The sequence below is a fragment of the Protomyctophum bolini genome, assembly GCF_963924005.1.
Source record: "Protomyctophum bolini genome assembly, chromosome: 17".
Taxonomy (NCBI): Eukaryota; Metazoa; Chordata; class Actinopteri; order Myctophiformes; family Myctophidae; genus Protomyctophum; species Protomyctophum bolini.
The window spans coordinates 8,066,237-8,087,680 of NC_137878.1; the positions used below are offsets into that span (position 1 = coordinate 8,066,237).

Consider the following 21,444-nt stretch of genomic DNA (forward strand, 5'->3'; position numbering starts at 1 on the left):
ACTTCCTTCCTGGACTACATGTTGTCTCAGTAAGACAGCTCTCCCCCTATACACAAGGAGGAGCAGTGCACCAAAGAATTATGGGAATTGTAGTCCAGGAAGGTAGTGAGACCAGTGTCCATGACATCAGAGACAACAGGCTCACTGCTACAATCTAAAATATCTAAAACCACATATTACACACATAAATATCCCCAGGAAAGTGATCTAAAGCCTTTAAACGTCATTAACATATATTTTTTTGCAAAAAGGGTGAAGTGTCCTTTTAAAACACCAGCTTTCCAAAACACTATTTCAGACTCACGTGGCTCTCGTGTCCCTCCCTCAGGTTGTAGGTGAGGTCGTGCTGGATGTCCTGGACGAAGCGGTGCGAGTACTCGGGGTAGAGGTCCAGCACTTCGTACAGGCCCTTCAGGTTGATGCACTGCAGGTCGCAGTACGTCAGGGCCTTCACGTCCGCGTTGGTCTTCAGCACGCGGTCTGCGACGGACATGTTGGCCCCGATCAGGTCGCCTTTACCTGCACACGGCGGGGGGCAGCACAACAAAGAGCCACATAGTTGGCAAAAGAAATAGAGAAATACCCGTATTGTATACCCGAATATAAGACGGCTCTGATTATGTGCTGTTTTAAAGGTAGAGTAAGTGATTTCACTTAATTCAAATATCACTTATTTTTTTGTTTTGTTGTGATAATCCTCCCTACTATAGAGTGTGCTGACCATATAACGAGTTCCTCCCTGTCCCCAGTTAACCCCTGGGGGTCAAAAAACCTTAGGTTTCGTTTTTGGTTCTCTATCCTGATTGGATGAAAGGCTGGGTCCCAAGGCAAAAACGAAACCTAAGGTTTTTTGAGTGAAATCACTTACTCTACCTTTAACTGTTTTATTCTTATTCTTTTTTTTCCTTTACATTTTTTCTGCCTGTAGCAGATTTGTTTCAAATGTAAAGTGCGTTATAAATAAAATGTATTATTATTATTATTATTATTATAAGACGAGTCCCCATCTTCAGGACTCATTTGTGGAAAAAAGAACATTGATTGTGAAATTGTCTAGTCCCCGATTATAATACGGACAGGTTTTTTTAGGATACTTATTTGCCTTTTTTTTTACTGTTTTGAAATACATTTTAAAAAATCGAGACATTGTGAACTTGTAGATCGGCTATTTTAACTATTTTACACAGTTTTTTTAAATAGTAAAAAATGGCAAATTAGTTTAAGTGAAGGGCCCTCGTTTTTGCGACATGAACAACCGCAGTACGACCTTGGAAACCATAGTTACATAACGGAAAAAGTAAATAAAAAACGTTTCCCCCGCTTGCCTTGCCTTGCTGCCCGCCTCACCCCCCCCCCTCTCACACACACACACACACACACACACACACACACACACACACACAGACGCACGCACACGCAACTTGCAAGCAACTGTCACTGTGTGTTCTTAATTAAACAAGATTTAGTGAACGAAAACCTGAACCTGTGAATGTGATTCTGTGAAGCATTAATTAAATAACATTGCTCACGTCATTGGAACGAGTTTGGACAAAAAAGGACAAAAAAGGATTCCAAGGCACACCGTCTTTGGTGAATAAAATAAATTATATGGTTTATTGATGAGCAAGGCAGTTAAAAAAACACCTACGAGTTTCGACCGATAAAGGTCAAAAGCCTTGAAATCCTTTTTTTCTTTACAAGTCTGCATTTTACACCTTTGGGAAGTAAGCAGTACAACTTGAAGGAAAAATAGCTTTTTTGTCTAGCCACAGTTGGCAGTTGGGGTTAAGGCAGCATCAAGTGGTGATTTTGACGGCAACATTTTGATTTTCTGTCATAGTCTCTTTTTAGTTTCAGTCACATTTTAGGTTTTTTTACAGTGTTAGTCTAGTTTTAGTCGACTAAAATCATAAGACCTTCGTCGACTAAATCTACAGTTGATTTAGTCGACTAAAATGTATTTTGGCAGGCCTTGATGCCGTCCTAATGACTGATTTTACACTTGCCGAAAATAGCCGATCCACAAGCTCACAACTCGTAGCCCTGTGAGCGGCTATTTTCAGTATGCAACCGAGTGTAAAATGAAATATACTGGATCTCTTGTCCACTATAGTCCTTTCCTAACATTTTAGTCTAGTTTTTATTTATTGACGAATATATTTAGTCTTATAGTTTTAGTCATCAGAGCTTAGTTTTCATTTAGTCGACGAACATGTTTTTGTCACAGTATTATAGTCGACAAAATCCACAGCGATCGGCTGAGCTGCCAGAATGTCACAGAGGTGTTTGATTCACACAGGATCCATTAGTGTCTATAATTGCGTCCTCTGATATCCCCCCCTTAGGCTGTAATGTGAGGACGCTTGCGTGCTAAACACTTGTGACTATACTATACTGCGACTCTTTTGAAGGAAGCTCGTTGAAAAGCAATCTGGATTGTTTTGAGGGTATACTCTGCAAAAAAACAGGAGTCGGAAAACAATGACAAATTCATGTCAGGGCTCACTCCGTGCGGTGTAGTATGCATTATTATATAATATATTTGTTTTGCACAGGAATGGGAACGCCATCAAGGACACATCATAAAAGTGTGATATTTGGAGAGTCCTCAAAATCGTTTCTCTTTGTCCCATTCATCAGCAGTGTTTTCATCAGCAGGAGACCTTTCAATAAGCTGAGGACTTATTTCATCATCTCTGTTGTGTGTGCATGGCGTTCTATCCTTGAAATGAATGACTGACGGTATACAGTATACAATCTCGGTACAGTACAATCTGTACTGTAGTCGGCTGACTATAATACTGTATACATGTTAGGCTGATATATAGCTGAACATCATATCCACTGCATTATATTCATTCACGGATGATAAGATGTATGTGTCCGTATTACCGGTGATAGATTGTACAAGATACGTATGGCTATACATTTATCTATTTATAGTTCATACTGTACATTTACATTATGTATAGTACGTCTGTCTACCACTCTAGCTCATTATAGGTAACATGTCATTGTCTACACCTCCGATCACTCCCCCAGGTCATCTTTGAGCAGGCCACCATTGGACAGGTTAAGACAATTTGTGTCTGACCCCTCCCATGTACTATAAACCCTATAGTATCGGCTAATGCCATCAGGTAGGAGGTACGAGGTCCATGCGTGCAAATATAATAGGTACTTGTGTAAGCATTCCTTTGTCCCTCTGTCAATCACACTCCTTAACAGAGTCCTTTGCAGAGGGCAGACAGGGTAGGGGTCGAAGGTTATGATATGATGTTCTTCCTCTTTTGCACTAGGTATGTTGGTGTGTGGGTTTTTTTTATGTTGTACGGGTCCACTGTGTGCCTTTGTTGTCTTGTGTATTGTATTGTATTGTATTGTATTGTATTGTATTGTATTGTATTGTATTGTAATGTATTGTATTGTATTGTATTGTATCTGTATGCTGCAGGGCGGGTCCTTGGGGTCCAAGACAATTTTCTCTCTTGGGAGACAAAATAAAGAAACCTTGACCTTGACCTTGACCCTTGGTCTGCCCTCCCATTAGCCAGACCATTACTAACACTATCCCAAACCCTAAATAACCTCAGGTGGAAAAAAGTACTGAAATGTTTTACTTAATTAGTAAAAGTTATATATCAATGCTGCAATGTAGACGTACTCCATTACAAGTAGAAGTCCCGTGTTCAAAATGTACCCGAGTAAAAGTACGAACGTATCGGCATCAAAATGCACTTAGAGTACTAAAAGTAAAAGTACTCATATTGCAGAATTAGCCCATTTCACAAGTTCAAAATGTGTACAAAGTCTTATATAGCCGATTTATACTATTTTCAAATGGCCAAAATGTATATAGGGTTGAAGTGCAGGTTAATGTATGTTTTGTAATAATAATAATCAAAATCTACAAAGTAACTAGTAACTAAAGTTTTCAAATAAATGTATGCAGTGGAGTAAAAAGTACTACACAATATTTGCCTCGTAGAAGTAGAAGTAAAAGTACTGGCAAATGGAAATACTCAGGTGAAGTACAAACACCTCAAAATTGTACTTAAGTATACAGTGTTATAATCTGATCGCCCATGGCTGTGTACTTGTACGCGAGTACACACAATGTACTTGATTATGTATTGTGTACTGCCTGAACTGTAGCATATACGTTACAGTTACAGTAGCTATGAGAGACATCTCAGACAGCAAGGTCAGCCTTGCTGCAGTTAGCGGTTGTTATTATGTCTCAAGTGTTGTGTTGTCACGTCAGTTGGGATCCAGCTCTATCCCATTCTGACCTGAGATCAGATTCATACGAGGTTTCCACTGGACACACACTGGTCTGATTAACCCATTCTGACCTGAGATCAGATTTAAAAAAATGCCAAGTCGTTCTTCGATTTTTCAAAAATAGCAGACCTACAAGCTCGTAGCGCGCCACTCGGTGGCGCGCTACGAGCTTGTTTTATTTTTCAATAGCTCAAGCATAACATGATGCCAACACCAAAATGAATTCCCGTTCAGAATGGGCTATATATGTTCCTGTGTGTGTGTGTAATAAACTTCGTGAACCCTTAGCGTGATACTTTCTCGTGTACAGCACTTAAGTAAATGTATACCTGGTTACTTTCCACCACTTAACCGGCCATGCATGGGTCTTAACCGGCCGCGCATGAGTCTTAACCGGCCGCGCATTAGTCTTAACCGGCCACACATGAGTCTTAACCGGCCACGATGATGTCTGACTCATGTGTGCGGTCCAGTCCCCCTCCTCATTACTGTTTTGTTGCTATAGCATGCCTTTTTCATCTGTACAGCTGCACCAACCCAACTTCAAGAGCATTTCAGATACGTAGCCAAGGTTACTTGTTAAGAACACATAGCAATTAAGGGCTCTGTGAATGTGTGTGTGCGTGTGCGTGTGCGTGTGTGTGTACGTGTGTGTGTGTGTGTGTGTGTGTGCGGACGCGCGCGTAACCAGAATCAAGTAGCCCCTGTTAAAACAATGGCTCATGAATTTGGTGAACTATAAGGTCAACACCCCAGAGGCAATACACAGTAGAAAGACCTGAGGCAGGAGATGCTAGCTGTTCCAGCCCACCTCTATACTCGCGGTTATTTCTACCCAACAACAACAACACATTCTCATTCGCAACTCGTCAAATATACGGCCACTTCATGGTCAAACGCCCCAGGCACGCGCCAGCCCATGGCCCATGGCCCATGGCCCATGGCATGATGACCTGTAGCATCAGGGACGTGCGGAGAATGTTAGAGAGGAAGGGGCTGAAATACCCTAAAAGGGGGCACTTTCAGGGAAAAATAGCAAAAAAAAGCAGATCTACAAGCTACAAGCTACAAGCTCTCAACGCGTCTCTGCTATTTTTGAGGCACAACCCAGCACTTTTTATAGCTACTGGAGATGTGGCGTGAACAAATTATTTCAGCGTATAGAATGCTGCGTTCAAGTTCAGAAAAAGCCAATTCTCCTGAATGCTGCCTTCGGTGTACATGGCATGGATAAAGGGGGGGCTTTGCATTTCTTTCACCATAATAAACGCTGCATTCGTGGTCTGGAGAGGGCAGTCTTTTACAGACGGATAGAAGGGCAGGGGCTGAAGCCCCCTTTGATGTCTATGTGTGCACGTGCCTACCGTACATGTGTATAGCATCATGTTTGGACGTGCGCAATGTTCCATTGTGTTTCTATATAGAGATCCCAAACAATCAATCCCATCAATATAGTTGCCACTATAAATAGCTACTAATGTTAGCTATTACGTTTTTTAAGTGTTTCATTGTTGTAATGTATGTAAAGCACGACTACTATGACTTGTAACTTATCGAGCTTTATTGAATTTATTTGAAAACAAGCCAGGCCAGCTATATAGGCTGACGGAAGTGGGCTTGAGCCCCAAGGGGGGGTGTGCCTGTGCCTGAGTGAGCGCTGCGATGGACACGCTGTTAACACATTCTGACCTGAGATCAGATTCATAGTACGAGGTTTCCACATGGACACACACTGGTCTGATTAACCCCATTCTGACCTGAGATCAGATTCTAAAAATGTCAGTCGTTCTTCTTCGAACACCAAAATGGGTTCCCGTTCAGAATGGGTTAAATCATCCGAATGGCATGCTGATATAGTGTGCACATGGTCATATTTCAAGATTGCTAGTACTTGACATTAATGAGAGTAAATGAGCTGCGCCTAGAGTCAGCTGAGGATCCTGGACACGGCCAGCATCTGTTATTGTATGTCCACCGAGCCTATAATTGGCACCAGCCTAGGAAATTTGAACCGATTCATTTCGTATTTCGGTACAATATGACTTATCCACAATGTGAGGCATGTGTAGTACTTGGTCAATCTGTTCTGTATAGACCTGGGAGCTGGTAAATGACCACTACCGGTTGACAAAGTGGTACCGGAAGTGCCTGAAGGTCCAAATTAAATATCTCCCCCGAGCAAGGATATCAAATCAAATCAACCTTTATTTATATAGCACGTTATAACACAACCGAAGTTGACCAAAATATAGGCTCACTGACTGGACTATCATGGATTATCAATAACAATATTTCAGTCAGATAACTCACGGATGGATTGACCGAATGTTATTATAGAATGAGAGTACAAGTGTGCAAATAATAATTTCATCTCTGCGTTCGGCTCTATATGCTATACATTTTTCTCCCCGCTCGGCACAATTAAAGGGATTGTGACATTAAAAAAAAGGTTTTGGAATTGTTCTTATTTTTTGTAGGTTTTCTAATCTCAATTGCACCCAAAAAACATGAACTTTTAACATTCAGTAGATTTTCTGTGATCTGGGGTTTTCTGGCTCAAACAGGCCTCTGATTTGCCGGCAGTTTGTGATGTAAGATCCTTCAAATCCCATATATGTCAATGGGATTTGCCAGCAGATGTCACTGTTTTCACTGTTTTGCCTGTTTTCATTGTAGCTCAAAAGGCTTCCAAACCCCAAAGGAAACTTCAGACCACAGAAAATCCACTGAATGTTCAAAGTTCAGGTTTTTTGGGTGTAATTGAGGTCATAAAACCTAAAAGAAAAAAGAAAAACTAAAATAAATGAAAATGAATGTCATAAAACCTTTAAGACAACCGTCATTAAACATTATAAGAGCAGGGAGATAGATTAACTATATCAACCCCCCGGGGGGGGAACAGAAATAGCAAGAGCCCACCGGTGGTGCTGGGGTGGTGGGAGCAAACGGCTCATAGGCGACAACCAGGAGGAACGCAACAGAAGGAATGCAGGGAGATCGCAGGAGAGTTCCGCACACAGCCCGTTTTTCTTTTTTTTACTGACTTCTGATGATAACGTATGTACAGTATGAACCCCTGTTCAAACCAGTTAAACGGCATGCAGCGTATAAGCATGGGAAGCGATAGAGTCACAACAATCCGTGGAGTTATTCCCCACTACAGCAACAACAACAACAACAACAACAACAAATAATAAAAATTATAATATTTGCGCGATTGAAGAAGACACGTGGGTCTTCTTGCATAGCACTGAATGAGCCCCTCGACTATACATACCGACTGAACTAACTCATATATTGAGCACATTTAGTCGCTGTCGAAAAAAAAACATTTATTCACACCCGGCTCAAAAGTGCCAAAACAAAAACGTGCGTCTCGTATACTGTCGCTGTACTGTACTGTACATTACATGCCCCAATCACTGCATGAAAACATCTGAGAACCGAATATAGGATTAGTATTAATAAAGACAAAGACAGAGGCACACATGCATGGCTTCCAACTGTTCATGTTTAATAAGCAGCAATGAAATATTCATCGCGGCTATTTGTGAACTGAGAATGTCTCTCAGCTAATAGACATGAGCGAGTCGTGACTACACTACACACATCTCTCTCTCTCTCTCTCTCTCTACTGTGTAACTGTATTATTGCCCCCCTTTACACACTCACTTTCTCTCCTCCAAACTATACTACTACTAATTTTACAATAAATAGTCACCAGTCTCATTTATACTTCCCGAGCCTTCTCTTTCCTCTCCCTCTAATGTTTCGCCCTTTTTGTCTTCAGTTTTCAGCTTATACACAAACAAACACACACACACATTCTCTCTTGGCAGGAGGCTATAGCTGTTGTCACTAGGTCGGTCTCCTGCAAGGAGGCCGGTGGTATGACATGGTTCAGAGAGACAGAGGAGCACTTTTTTTTATCCCCCTCTCAGACACGACCAGTGTCAGCCTGACCTTCTGCACTGTCACCATGGGTGAGCACCCACCCACCCACGCTCGCCCGCCCGCACGCACGCACACACAGACGGCGAGGGAGAGAGCTACAGCCATTATTGCGCACCATGGCCGCCATGTGCTCAGGCGGGGGAAGAGTGAGGAGTACTGTATAATATGCACACAGTGAGGGGAACGCACGCAACCACACCTGACATGCGAGTGGTTCCTTCGTGTTCCCTACAAGGCCACACACACAGCAACTGTCCACACACATCAATAAAACACCCACCCACCCACGGACACACGCCGACACACACACGCACACGCACACACACACACACACACACACACACACACACACACCCACCGGCACACATAATAAAACACAACACGCTGCAGATGACAAAGCCCACTTGCGCGATACTTCCTCAAGGTTCAAGGTTGTACTTTATTGTTCCATCTCGTGTACAGGTAGTAGCCTAGTCTTTTTTTTGAGTCATTAGTCATGTATTAGACAGTTCGCTCAACGCTTAGTTCCACCCACCCACCACTCCGCCATCCAACTTTGACAGGTCTCCCATTAACTTGAATGGGAATATCATGTATTTTCCACGTAAAATATTTGTAGGCCTATACATGTTTGGAGCCAGCGCTTCCAAATCTCTTCCAAATCCATGTCAACAAGGCCTTCAGTATGCACTGGAAGAAAAGGACGTGGTGTGGAAAGTGCTTTTACTGTTGCAAAGCACTATCACGCAAAAATAATAATAATCATGGCGAATAATGCAGAACTTATTTATTTCAGCAGGCTTAGAGAGCTGGAGAAAGGCCATTGGACGGGAACCCCTTTTGGTGTTTTAAGGATTATGTTAAACTTAATTAGCTAATTGAAAAATATAGCAGATCTACAAGCTCATAGCGCTACGAGCTTGTAGATCTGCTATTTTAGAAAAATCGTGAAAATGTGTTGGAAATCTTTGAACATTATTCTTTCCATCATCTCACACTCAGCTTCTGGGGGGGGGGTCCCTGGAACAACACATTTTCAGATGGGGGTCCGCGGCCAAATACAGATAATTCTGGGGGTCCTTGACGTGAAAGATGTTGAGCACCACTCACATAGAAACATAGGTGTTTTTCCAGAAAATGGGAACGGTTAACAATACAGTATAATAACGGATCTGTATACGAAGACAGGATCGGCTCAGTGTCAGCTGGCTATATAGCGTGGGTGCATCACAGCAAGAGGAAGCAATACATGCATGCCTCTTAAAAATAATGGGTGCTGTGCCTTGGTAATAAGGCAGGGTTTAGCTCTCAGGGGCTCTCAATGTGAGAGAAATCTTGATCTAGGGTATAAACTACCTGGCATGGCAAGACCCATTCCAGGTGGTTCGCAAAGTTAAAAGCATGGTTACACGTCGAGAACGTACTGTTCAAAATTATTTCCTTTAACGCCCTCCATTGGGAGAGCTTGCTTACAAGGTCCAATCACTTCTACACCTGCAGTTATCCATGATCAGCGGTGTAGTGCTACACTTTTAGATGTGGGGGAGAGCATCAATACTTCTTATTCACTATTTACGGCTAATGTACCCCCGGAATATGAATGCTGGTGTTCAAAGTGGTTAATCAATTGAGCAAAAACCAAAGTCCTATATTTAGAAAGTTACCCAGCTCTCCTCCAACACACCCCTGCATATAACCCATTTTGGAACGGGAACCCATTTTTGGTGTTAGCATTATGTCATGCTTTAGCTATTTAAAAATAGCAGATCTACACAAGCTCATAGCGCGCCACCGAGTGGCGTGCTATACGAGCTTGTAGGTCTGCTACTTTTAGAATCTTGATCTCAGGTCAGAATGGGTTAATAATAATGAAACTGTCAGGATGTAATAGACATTTTTAGAATCTGATCTCAGGTCAGAATGGGATAATGATGGATGGCACTATAAGGCAGACAGGAGACGGAACAATGCATTGTTGTTGACCGTGATTTGACCGTGATTTGGTTGTGCAAGTGGAATTTATTGGCCTGTATGAGGTTTCAGTGACCGCTGAAACATCTGGAAAGGGTGGTGAAGGGTGTATTATTTGCTACACCGTCAGGTTTCACATCAGGCCAAGTGTATATCATGAATCATGATGGAGTGGAGTGGCAAACAGGCCTGCTAAATATTTAGGGGCACATAAGCCATCATTGAAGGATGTCCTATACATTCCCACATGTTCAGAATGAACTCCTTGTAACAAAACAGTTTTAATGCGATCGTGTTTCAGGTTTCGCTGCCGTGTTTTAAGTTATACCTTTGAAGAGCCACTGACTGTGCTGACCGCTGAGTTGCTTGTCATGAAAATCCACTTTAAAAACGGTGTAATGGCTTGTCGTAGCGTTCAAACATATTCCAGAGTGCCGACCTCAACGACAGAACGGAGCAGGAAGCGCTCCGCTCCGCTCCACCCCCAACCATTGTAATGAATTGGGACTCAATTTCCCTTAAAGGGACACTTCACCCTTTTTGCAAAAAAATATATGTTAATGACGTTTAGGAGCTTTAGATCACTTTCCTGGGGGTATTTATGTGTGTAATATGTGGTTTTAGATATTTTAGATTGTAGCAGTGAGCCTGTTGTCTCTGATGTCATGGACACTGGTCTCACTACCTTCCTGGACTACAATTCCCATAATTCTTTGGTGCACTTGCTCCTCCTTGTGGATAGGGGGGAGAGCTGTCTTACTGAGACAACATGTAGTCCAGGAAGGAAGTGAGCCCAGTGTCCATGAGAGACAACAGGCTCACTGCTACAATCTAAAATATCTAAAACCACATATTACACACATAAAGAAAGTGTTCTAAAGCTTCTAAACATCATTAACATATATTTTTTTGCAAAAAGGGTGAAGTGTCCCTTTAAGATCAACCGCACCAATGCAAAGCCTTGCAACTGCCAGCCATCCTACTATAAATGCACCATGTCTCTCTGTGTGTGTACAGTACATCTGTAATCCACGTAACTCCGGAACCGTTCGACACAGACCTTCCACACCACCACAGGGAGTGCAGCTAGTGCCTGGCCTTGAGTCGTTGGGATACACCATTGTACAAGAACAAGCACAAAAGACAATAACGGGTCTAAAGGATTTAGAACAGCTATAGCAGTTGAAATAAACATTAGTTAATAGCAGTATACTTCCGCGCTCTGCTTGCACACAAGTATAGGCCATGTATGGTATGGCCTATACTTGTGTGCAATGCACAAGTTGGCACCTCGATATAAGAGCGCCTTCCTAGTTGTCACTGTTGTCCTGCATTTTCCCATGAAGATAACTGTGTGCAAGTGTGTTTTTTATGAGACCGAAGACAAATTACCACATTGTGGACAATAATTGAAACTAACTAACTAACTAACTAACTAACTAAGTTGAAGCCAACTTGGTGCCTGCGAGCACCTGGTCACCCACAGGGCGTCGATGAGGTGCCCGCTGGGTACTATGTTCTAAAATTAGCATGTCACCAGTAAGAGCATGGCCTAATTAGCCTAAATCGTCAACAACACTTGCATGAATGTAGACAATAACTCAAGTTCAACATTGCATATTATAAACTATTATGTATGTATAATTTATAACTTTGAACATGCAGCCAGTCTGGGTCACAACAAGTTTAAAGTTTAAACGCTAAAACTGCAGGCAAGGGATGTGTATACTGATAGGGGATTTTCCATGAGAAATCACAGTGTTTATAAGTTGCATGTAGAATTAAAGTGACATTGCAGGCATGCTATCAGTACGTACTATCAGTACATGGAAAATTCCCTGTCAGACAGTACTACAGAACAGCTCCCCAAAAGTCCTTGATGTCGTGGATATGCAGATTAGAGAAATGATTAGAGCAGGAAAGAATGATAATGATCAGAAAGCCGGAGCAAGTTTCGATGAATATGTTACTTGTTTTTATGTTGACTGCGGATGAAAATGTGCATCTTTGGCAAAAGAAAAGTGTTATGTAATGTTCATTAATATGCAGCTGTGTGCCATATTCATTAAAAAGCTCATATATGAGCTCAGGAGGTATAGAGCAGGTCGTCCAATAGACCCCTGGGTCGGCGGTTCGAATCCCGGCTCCTCCTCCTCCTGTCCACATGTCGAAGTGTCCTTGGGCAAGACACTGAACCCTACATTGCCTCCAATGAGTCGGTCGGTGTGAGTTTTGCCACCGTCGGTGTGTGAATGTGGGAAGTGAGGACGCTGGTATGTTGACTGTTCGCCGCTTCACCTCCCAATGTATGAATGAATGATGAACCACTGTAAAGTGCTTTGAGCACTTGGAAAAGCGCTATAAAAATGCAATTCATTATTATTATTATTATTATTATTCACAGCGACAAAACCTTTATGTTGAACAGGAAGGCATTTGAGGCAACAGAGGGATCTCCTTGTGATTATTATTATTATCATTTTAGCTTTTTAGTTTTTTGAGCAGGTGTTAGCGTCGTGTCATTTCTGCCTTTGCATAATACAAAAGAAAGTTCAGGGGCATGTTCACATACTGAAACCTTTCTCCCTGTAATTGTATTTTAAAGGGCAACAATATACGAGGCAATAAGGACAAGATTGCCTTTTGATATTTTAGGCTACAGGTAATGTTGTAATGTGAAAGCTATATATACTGTGTTCAAGCCCAAGTGGTTCTCAACCTTTTCCGTTACCGAGACCCTCCAGAATATCATATTTTAACTGGGCACCCCCCCCACCCCAAATAATCTTATTTGAGTTGAGGCACTACTTTAAATTTTAAAAGTTCCATTGTGAAAATAGCTGATCTACAAGCTGTTTTGTAGGCTGTTTTCCTCTTCATTATTATTTGACAATTTGGCCAATGTTTGTATAATATAGTTTGTTGATCACTAATGGTCTTTTTTTTCATTTATTACTTTTGTTACCCTTCTTTATTTGAGGTATTAAAAAAGGTCTTACAAGTCCTTACTCAAAAGACCTTCGCCTCACTGTCATCAGGAGACCCCCCCCCCCCCCCAGTGTAACCAATAAAAGTAAAATAAAATGTTGGCTCTGAGATGTAGTGGAGTAGAAGTAAAAAGTATTGGAAATTGGAAATACTAATTACTAAGTAAAGTACAAATTACCTCAAACGTCTACTCAAGTACAGTACTTGTCCAAGAACAGCCAGCAGCAGATGACTTATGTGCTGTATTTTGCGTGTACCAAGTACCAGCTGGTACTGGGTACTTTAGTTTACTCAAGTTAGGGAATAAGACCTAGGTCTTATTCCCTAACTTGAGTAAACTAAAGACCTGGAGGCGTGATCAATGCTAGAATAGCCAAATGGCATTGATCACACCTCCAGGTCTTTAGTTTACTCAAGTTAGGGAATAAGACCTGGTACTTAAAGGTAGAGTAAGTGATTTCACTCAAAAAACCTTAGGTTTCGTTTTTGGCTGTGGGACCTAAGCCTTCGTCCAATCAGGATAGAGAGTCAAAAACGAAACCTAAGGTTTTTTGACCCCCAGGGGTTAACTGGGGACAGGGGTGAACTCCTTATATGGTCAGCACACTCTATAGTAGAGAGGATTATCACAACAAAACAAAAAAATAAGTGATATTTGAATTAAGTGAAATCACTTACTCTACCTTTAAGACACGCAAAATACAGCCCTATAGTCTCACCTGTTGTATCTCACCTATTTTATCTTGTTTAATGAATCCATATACTGTATGTGCAGGTGAGGCATCATAATTTGTTAACCTTGTTCCGAGGTCGCAGATACTATGAAAACCTGCAAAACCTGTCAGTCCGTCGGTCAGTCAGTCCGTCCGTCACGCCACCATATATGGCCGTCAGTCCATCACGCCTGACATTCCATAATGTTGATCTGACCTCATCAAACCCTGTACACTCAAGACACTTATATGGCCAGACCTCATCAAACACTGTACACTCAAGACACTGAACCCCGCTGCCACCCTTAGATCTCCATATTGTATATGGAGCTGACCTGTTCTGACATTCCATTATGTTGATCTAACCTCATCAAACCCTGTACACTCAAGACACGCACGCGTGTGCCAGTACAGAATTCATTCCATATGTTGATCTGACCCCCCCCCCATGCCAAAGCGCCAGCGCTCGCCCAGCAGTCTGCCGTCACCCAGGGCGGGGTCGCTTCTCGCCCTCAGGGCGTCTTGCTGGTATGTTATCCTTGTGTAAAGTGGAATCATATTATGTGGTCAAAAAGGTATGAAGTCTACACTTTTCCGGTGCCACTAGCATTAGTGGATTTAAAGGGGGTGTCAGTGATTTCAGTCAAAAACCCTTAGGTTTCGTTTTTGCCTTGGGACACAAGCTTTCATCCAATCAGGATAGAGAACAAAAACGAAACCTAAGGTTTTTTGACCCCCAGGGGTTAACTGGGGACAGGGAGGAACTCCTTATATGGTCAGCACACTCTATAGTAGAGAGGATTATCACAACAAAACAAAAAAATAAGTGATAAGTTTGAATTAAGTGAAATCACTGACTCTACCTTTAAATGCATCTATGTATGTTTGTATGTGTTCTTTTTCAATGGAACCGAAATAAAAACATACTTATACTACTTATCCATTACACTTCAATGGTTTATGTTATGTGTTTTGCATTATTCTGTGAAGCCCTTTCTTGAAATAAAATGTGAAAGCTTTTTCTTCTGTTCTGTATAGACACTGATCTTGTGTGTTGTATAGTGTAGCCTGTTCTGCTGTAAAACAAATCCCCCCTCTCTCACGACAGATTCCAACAACAAAACATTGATTTATTTTTGACAATGGGTTCACAGATTTCCTATCTTGGGACAAATAAAATTCACCTTGACCTTGACGGTGCAACCAAAATGTCTCTTATCTTATATTTACAGGCCTTGTTGGTATATAGCAAAGCCTGTAAATAATCTGTAAATAATTTGCTTCTGCCAGGGCACACTTTTCACAGCCAAAGAAATCCAGGCCTACGTAGATGCGCGGGGGGGGGGGGGGGGGGGGTTATGATATATTATATATATGATATACTGTATATATTTACACACACACGCACACACACACACACACACACACACACACACACACACACACACACACACACACACACACACACACACACACACACACAGGCCATTTCCAAACGGCACACTAAAGTGCCGCAGCACACAGGTTGGGAATCACTGCCCTATAGGGGACACAGGGAGAACACAGAAACTTCACACAGAAAGTCCCTTTCGCCAACCCCCGCCTCGGGTATATATGGGCACTGATGACGCGAAGGAGAATACATGCCCCCACCAGCGCCCACAGCGTCCCCAGCGGGAATCGAACCCAGGGTGGACCTTCTATAGCTGTGAGGCGACAGCACTACCGAGTGTGCCAACCGTGCCCCCCCTACAGAAAAAACATTGTTGAATAGAATAGTATAGATCGTCACCACGCAGTGCCCTGATTCCAGATAAAAAACCGCCTGCTGTGGCTCCTCCAGTCGGACAAATATTGTTGAAACAACATTGTATACACAAAGTTTGACACGCTCGGTAACAATAGGCTTCATCAGCTCTGGCCTTTATAGGACATCATTTATTGCTGCTTTGGAGATAATTCAGAACAATGGAGCTCCACTGGACTCCGCTGCACACAGAGCTTTATCATAGCGCGTGCCAAAGGGGGGTACGTTACGTATGCCAGGAAATAGAATAGAAGAAAAGGACCTCTTGCTTCCTCTCATGGTTCTCCTATACTGGGGCAGACGCAGACCGCCATTTTTGAAAAGGTTTGCTGCCACGGACCCCCATAAGAGAAGTTACATTAGATTATAGGTACGGAGTTCTATACAATACTGTCTATACTGTATAGGGAGAGATCCGATGACTTAAACGATGATTAGTCTACAGACAGTACTGTACATTCTCATCGTGTTATACCTTATAGCTGGTGAAATTATAGTGACATTATTAACCACTTTCAACCTGGCGTCACTATTACTTTGGGCATGTCAAGATCTATAAGCTCAGACCACTGGTCTATTCCCTGCACATCGGGAGCAATTAGGTTAGGGTTCAGAGTCTTGCTCAAGGACACTTCGACACTAACTCTGGGGGAGCCCACAGGGATCGAACTGGGGAACCTTGTGGTTCCCATCCGGTCACTCTATACCCCTGAGCCACCCCAACCCCCCCCCCCCCCCCCCCCCCTCCCAGAAACAGACACAGAACCCCAGCTTTGGCAGCCAACTCGCCGCATGGTCTAATAATCAAACAATACATCATGATTTCAAATCCTGCTGCTACCACTGTTTTTCCAACAACCATGGACGACCTTTTTACTAGCCTGGGCACCATTTCATTTAGGGTATATGATCCTGTTCGGGAGCGGATGATATGGTTACGTCATGTTGTAGTATTGTTTTGAAGTCGACAGGCAGGAACAACAGGCGGCAACTTCCTTTTCCCCTTCTCAATAAAAGCTACAGGCTACGAGAGCTTTTATTGATCAATAAAGTTGCCGCCTGTTGTTCCTGTCTGTCGACTACAAAACAATACTACAACATGACGTAACGATATCATCCGCTCCCGACAGGATCATACAGACTTTTGAAACAGAGACCAGGCTTTCCTCCGAGGTGGTGGAAAGCCTGGTGAGGCGAGGTTACCTTTTTACTAACAACTCCATTTTTCGTTTTTAAGAGGTTAGGGTTAGATTTAATAGGCATGGTTTTGGGGGGGGGGTTATGGTTAGGTTAAGGTTATAGGTTTAATAGGCATAGTTTTTGTGAGGTTATGGTTAGGTTAAGGTTATAGGTTTAATAGGCATAGTTTTTGTGAGGTTATGGTTAGGTTAAGGTCAGGTTTAATAGGCATAGTTTTTGTGAGGTTATGGTTAGGTTAAGGTCAGGTTTAATAGGCATAGTTTTTGTGAGGATATGGTTAGGTTAAGGTCAGGTTTAATAGGCATAGTTTTTGTGAGGATATGGTTAGGTTAAGGTCAGGTTTAATAGGCATATAGTTTTTGTGAGGTTATAGTTAGGTTAAGGTCAGGTTTAATAGGCATATAGTTTTTGTGAGGTTAGGGTGACATTTACTGATTTACTTGCATGCGGTCAACTCAAGGTGACCACAGCAGAGAGCGCTCTCCGCTCCCTATCCCACTGACAACCAATCGACTAAACCGATTCTTGGACTTGGCCAAACCTGTATGAACACAGCATTGGCGTACGGTACGGTGCGGTGCGGTACAGTACGGTACGTTACCCAGTATGGCCAGCACCATGCCGTCCCTCAGCACCTCCATGGAGCCCGAGCAGACGAAGAAGATGGCCTGCAGCGCGTCGCCCTGCCTCAGGAGGTACTCGCCGGGCGCGCAGAAGGACGTCTTGATGTGCAGCGACAGCGAGCGCAGGCAGCCGCGGCTGGCCGAGGCGAACAGCGACAGCTCCAGGATCTCCTTGTTGAGGTGCATGGTGATGTCGGAGCGCAGCTCGTCGGGGAAGTCCTTCAGCAGCTGAGGGACGCGCAGACGCACAGACGCACGCACAGACACACACACGCACACACACACACACACAGCACACACACATTTTCAACCTTTCTTCACGTCACGGCCCATTATTCTGCATTTTGCCTCTCAGACCCAAATATAATGTTTTAGTTGTCGTTTGATAAGATTTTGTCCACATTTCCATGCTGTATCGACGTATATAGCCTATACCATTAGGTGAGATAACAGGCAAATGTCAATCAAAATAATTCTTCTAACTCTTGAGAGCGTAAAATGAAACCAAATGTCTCTCGTAAGGGTCCATTTGGGTTCATTTTACGCTCTCAAGAGTTCATTCATTCAATTCAAGAGTGATTTTCATTTTTCACTCTCAAGAGTTAAATATCCACAACGGTCTATTTGGTTACCATTAACAACTCTCCATCATTTAGCTGCGGACCACCTGGAACCCCCTAGGACCACTGATTAAAAATCACAGAACCTCGCATGATCATTTTCTGTATAATATCTCTGCTGTCGGGAGGAAACCACATATAACTCCAAAATGTAAATTTTTCTGAAAATGAAAAATATATTTTTTTCTGAAAATGAAGAAAACCTGGTGGAGTTAGACAGTTTGAGGGTCCCATGGAGTTAAGAGGTTTTGTCCGGAGCGCTTTTCAATACTTCCGGACCGTTGGTTCAATATTCCCGAAACAATACACAGACATAAAGGGTGTTCAATAGCACTGATTTATGCTCAAATCAAAAACCTCAAAAATGGAGTTCGGTGCGGAATTATGCTTCTATATGCTCTGTGATTGAAGAACTGGAAGTATAGTGATTCCATCCACTTGTGTATGAGAAAAAGGTTGTGTTGTTTTTTTTTGCTGTTTTTGTGCACTCATGGCATGGTTATTTCAGGGCATCGTATTCATATCGCATGTCGTCAAACCATTATTGTTCTGAGCACTGAATTGCTTTGTCGGGCTAATGGCTCCCATGCTGTTATACGGCTATTAGCTAATCCATTAACGTCCCCCCAATCCCCCCAAGATGAGTCAGGGAGGGGAGACACCTGATACCACGCAGAATATAATGAGCCACTGCATTAAATTGTTTGAACAGGCACACACACACGCATACACACACACAATCACATTATGCAACCAAAAATGTGCACAGGCACATGCAGACGAGCCGTATACAAACACCTCTTTTGTTTTTCGCTCTTGCGTGCTTCCTATTGTCTGCCTGCCTGTACTGTATGTCTCCCTTTCATATGTACATACTGTACACACATAATGTGTATGACGTACACAATCATACTGTGTACACACAAGAACACAAAATCTCAAACCACATCAGCACAGTCCTATACCTAATCATATATACCAGTCACATCGGTCAGCCGTTCAGTCAGTCAGTCGGTCAGTCAAACAAGGGACTGAATTCATTTCGCTCTATATGCCACCGAAATGTGGAACGCCCTATACCGACAGTCATTAAGACCTGTGAATCCCTCGACTCCTTCAAAACCGCTCTCAAAGAGCACCTATATACGGACGGGGACGGCTGCGACTCGAAACTGGCCCCCGTAAATAAAGTCTGAGTCCCCCCCACCAACCCCTTTTCGACTTACTGTATATGCTTTTCCCTTTCTAGTTCCTTTATATGATGATTTCCTGCTTTTTATAGAAGTGTATATTTGTACGTCTCTAAATTAAATGTTATGATGAATTGAAAATTCATCATAACATAAAAAAAAAAAAAAAAAAAAATGTAAATCAATCAGTCAGTCAGTCAGTCAGTCAGTCAGTCAGTCAGTCAGTCAGTCAGTCCATCAACGTGACCATCTATTATTCATTAATCCATTAGTCACCCCGTCTAACTATACGGGAACCCCTTTTGCTTTATGTTACATACTATTAGCTATTGAAAAAGAGCAGATCTACAAGCTCATATAAGCGTGGCACTCGGTGGAACCCGTCTGGGTGTTGAGAGAGCGTAGGGTGTCCGGTGTCGCTCCTTGTTTGTTCCAGCTCTATGTGATAATATGGCTCTTTCAGTTCACCCAGCCAGCCCATGAAGCCCACAGCTGGATATATGCTAGTGGCTTGAATTCGGTTTCAGGCTGTGTCTGTCACGGTGGCAAAAAATGTACTGAACCCAAGTGCAGAGGTACGACCAGCAAAGCAGAGTGTAATCCAAGCATTTATTGAATAATGCAGAAAACAGGCAAACTCATACAAATAGCAAATACTGGCAGAAACTAAGCAGTCCAAAAATACAAAAACAAAGAGGCACAAGCAAATTACCAGAAGCTTGAAAGCATAGTCCAGGAACGAGGAACGAGGCAAGAGCTCCCACATACAACAACGTGACATGAATGTATGATCTGACAAGGTGTGTTGTGTGCAATGAGTCCAGTCTTATATACGTGGTGGGTTGATTACAGTAGTGTTCACAGGTGTGTAATGGGCTGGGCTGATGACGAGAGTGGAACCAGGTGTGTAACTGGGACTGAAGTGTGGAATGGGAGAGTAGCCGAAGTGGAAATACAGACAGGGGGAGACTCAAACCATGACAGTGTCACACTGTCACTGTGACTTCATTAGCCCTGCATGTGTACTATAGTCCCATGGCCTCTAATGGCTGGTATAGGCCCAACAGCGGTCGTGTCTGTCAGTCCTGCCACAACATAGACATGTTGGTCCGTATAGAGAGGCCTTTTCTGCCATCGTTTTGGGCCTGGAAACAGACTTTTACAGTCAGTGGAATTTGCGACCTGGTCCAAAACAGCCAGCTTGAGCGGTCTTTCCAGCTTGCCATCATCTCGTGCTGGTTTAACCCATTTAGGCCTGACGTCGAAATAAAAAAAAAGTCTTCTAAATCCTGACAGTTTTCTGAAATACCTATGTTTCTATAGGCCTATATATCACTGAATATTTCATGTCAAGGACTCCTTTATATAGTTAATTAATAATTATATGTAATTGGCCGCTGACTCCCATCTCAAAATATGTTGTTCCAGTGACTACTACGAGCTTCTACTGTAGATCTGCTATTTTTCAATAGCTAAAGCGTAACATAATGCTAACACCAACAAGGGTTCCCACCCCAAAATGGTTTAAAGACACCTTCTTACGTCCAGCCTTACTTTTTCCATCCATGGCCTTGTATCGTTTGTGTTTGCACTTCACCTAAAAAGGCATAAGTCCTCCTCCTGATCCTCGTCAGCATCTGACTGGCATTCAGTGACTGTTGTGTGCACATAGCTTTACCTTTGAAACAGGCTACAGCATATAATGTCCTATTTTGTGACACTTTCTACATCCTCAGTGGGACAGTCTGGGTCCATTCGTAACTGTGCTGACAGCCTCCTGCATGTCATTTATATATTACCAAACCACAATTCGGTCTCTTATTATTGTAGCTCTTCCTTTAGCACTCCACGGCTACAATGTTCAGCTAACTTGTGCACGCAGCTGTGTTTTTTTTTTTAATTTAATCCAGATGAAATCCACATGAAATCTCTCAAACCTTCTGATCCATCTTGGCCATTCTGACGGATTTGAGAAGTAAAATGAAGGGATGTGGGTGTGACATTTGTATATACCTTATATGCCTTCATGGTAGTTTTAGTCGACTAAATGCCATGCGATTTTAGTCCACTAAATCTACAGTTGTTTTTTTGGCC

At 42.6% G+C, this 21,444-nt stretch overlaps 1 protein-coding gene across 1 annotated transcript in view; it reads right to left on the minus strand.

The window, feature by feature from the left end:
* kcnh8 (potassium voltage-gated channel, subfamily H (eag-related), member 8) overlaps window positions 1-21,444 on the minus strand; it is a gene marked incomplete at both ends in the record, with an annotated part of 117,911 nt that overhangs the window by 18,822 nt on the left and 77,645 nt on the right. The window contains 2 exons of the mRNA XM_080787058.1: window positions 305-519; window positions 17,519-17,768. Coding sequence (XP_080643184.1) covers window positions 305-519; window positions 17,519-17,768 — 465 coding nt within the window. The remainder of the gene's footprint in view (window positions 1-304; window positions 520-17,518; window positions 17,769-21,444) is intronic.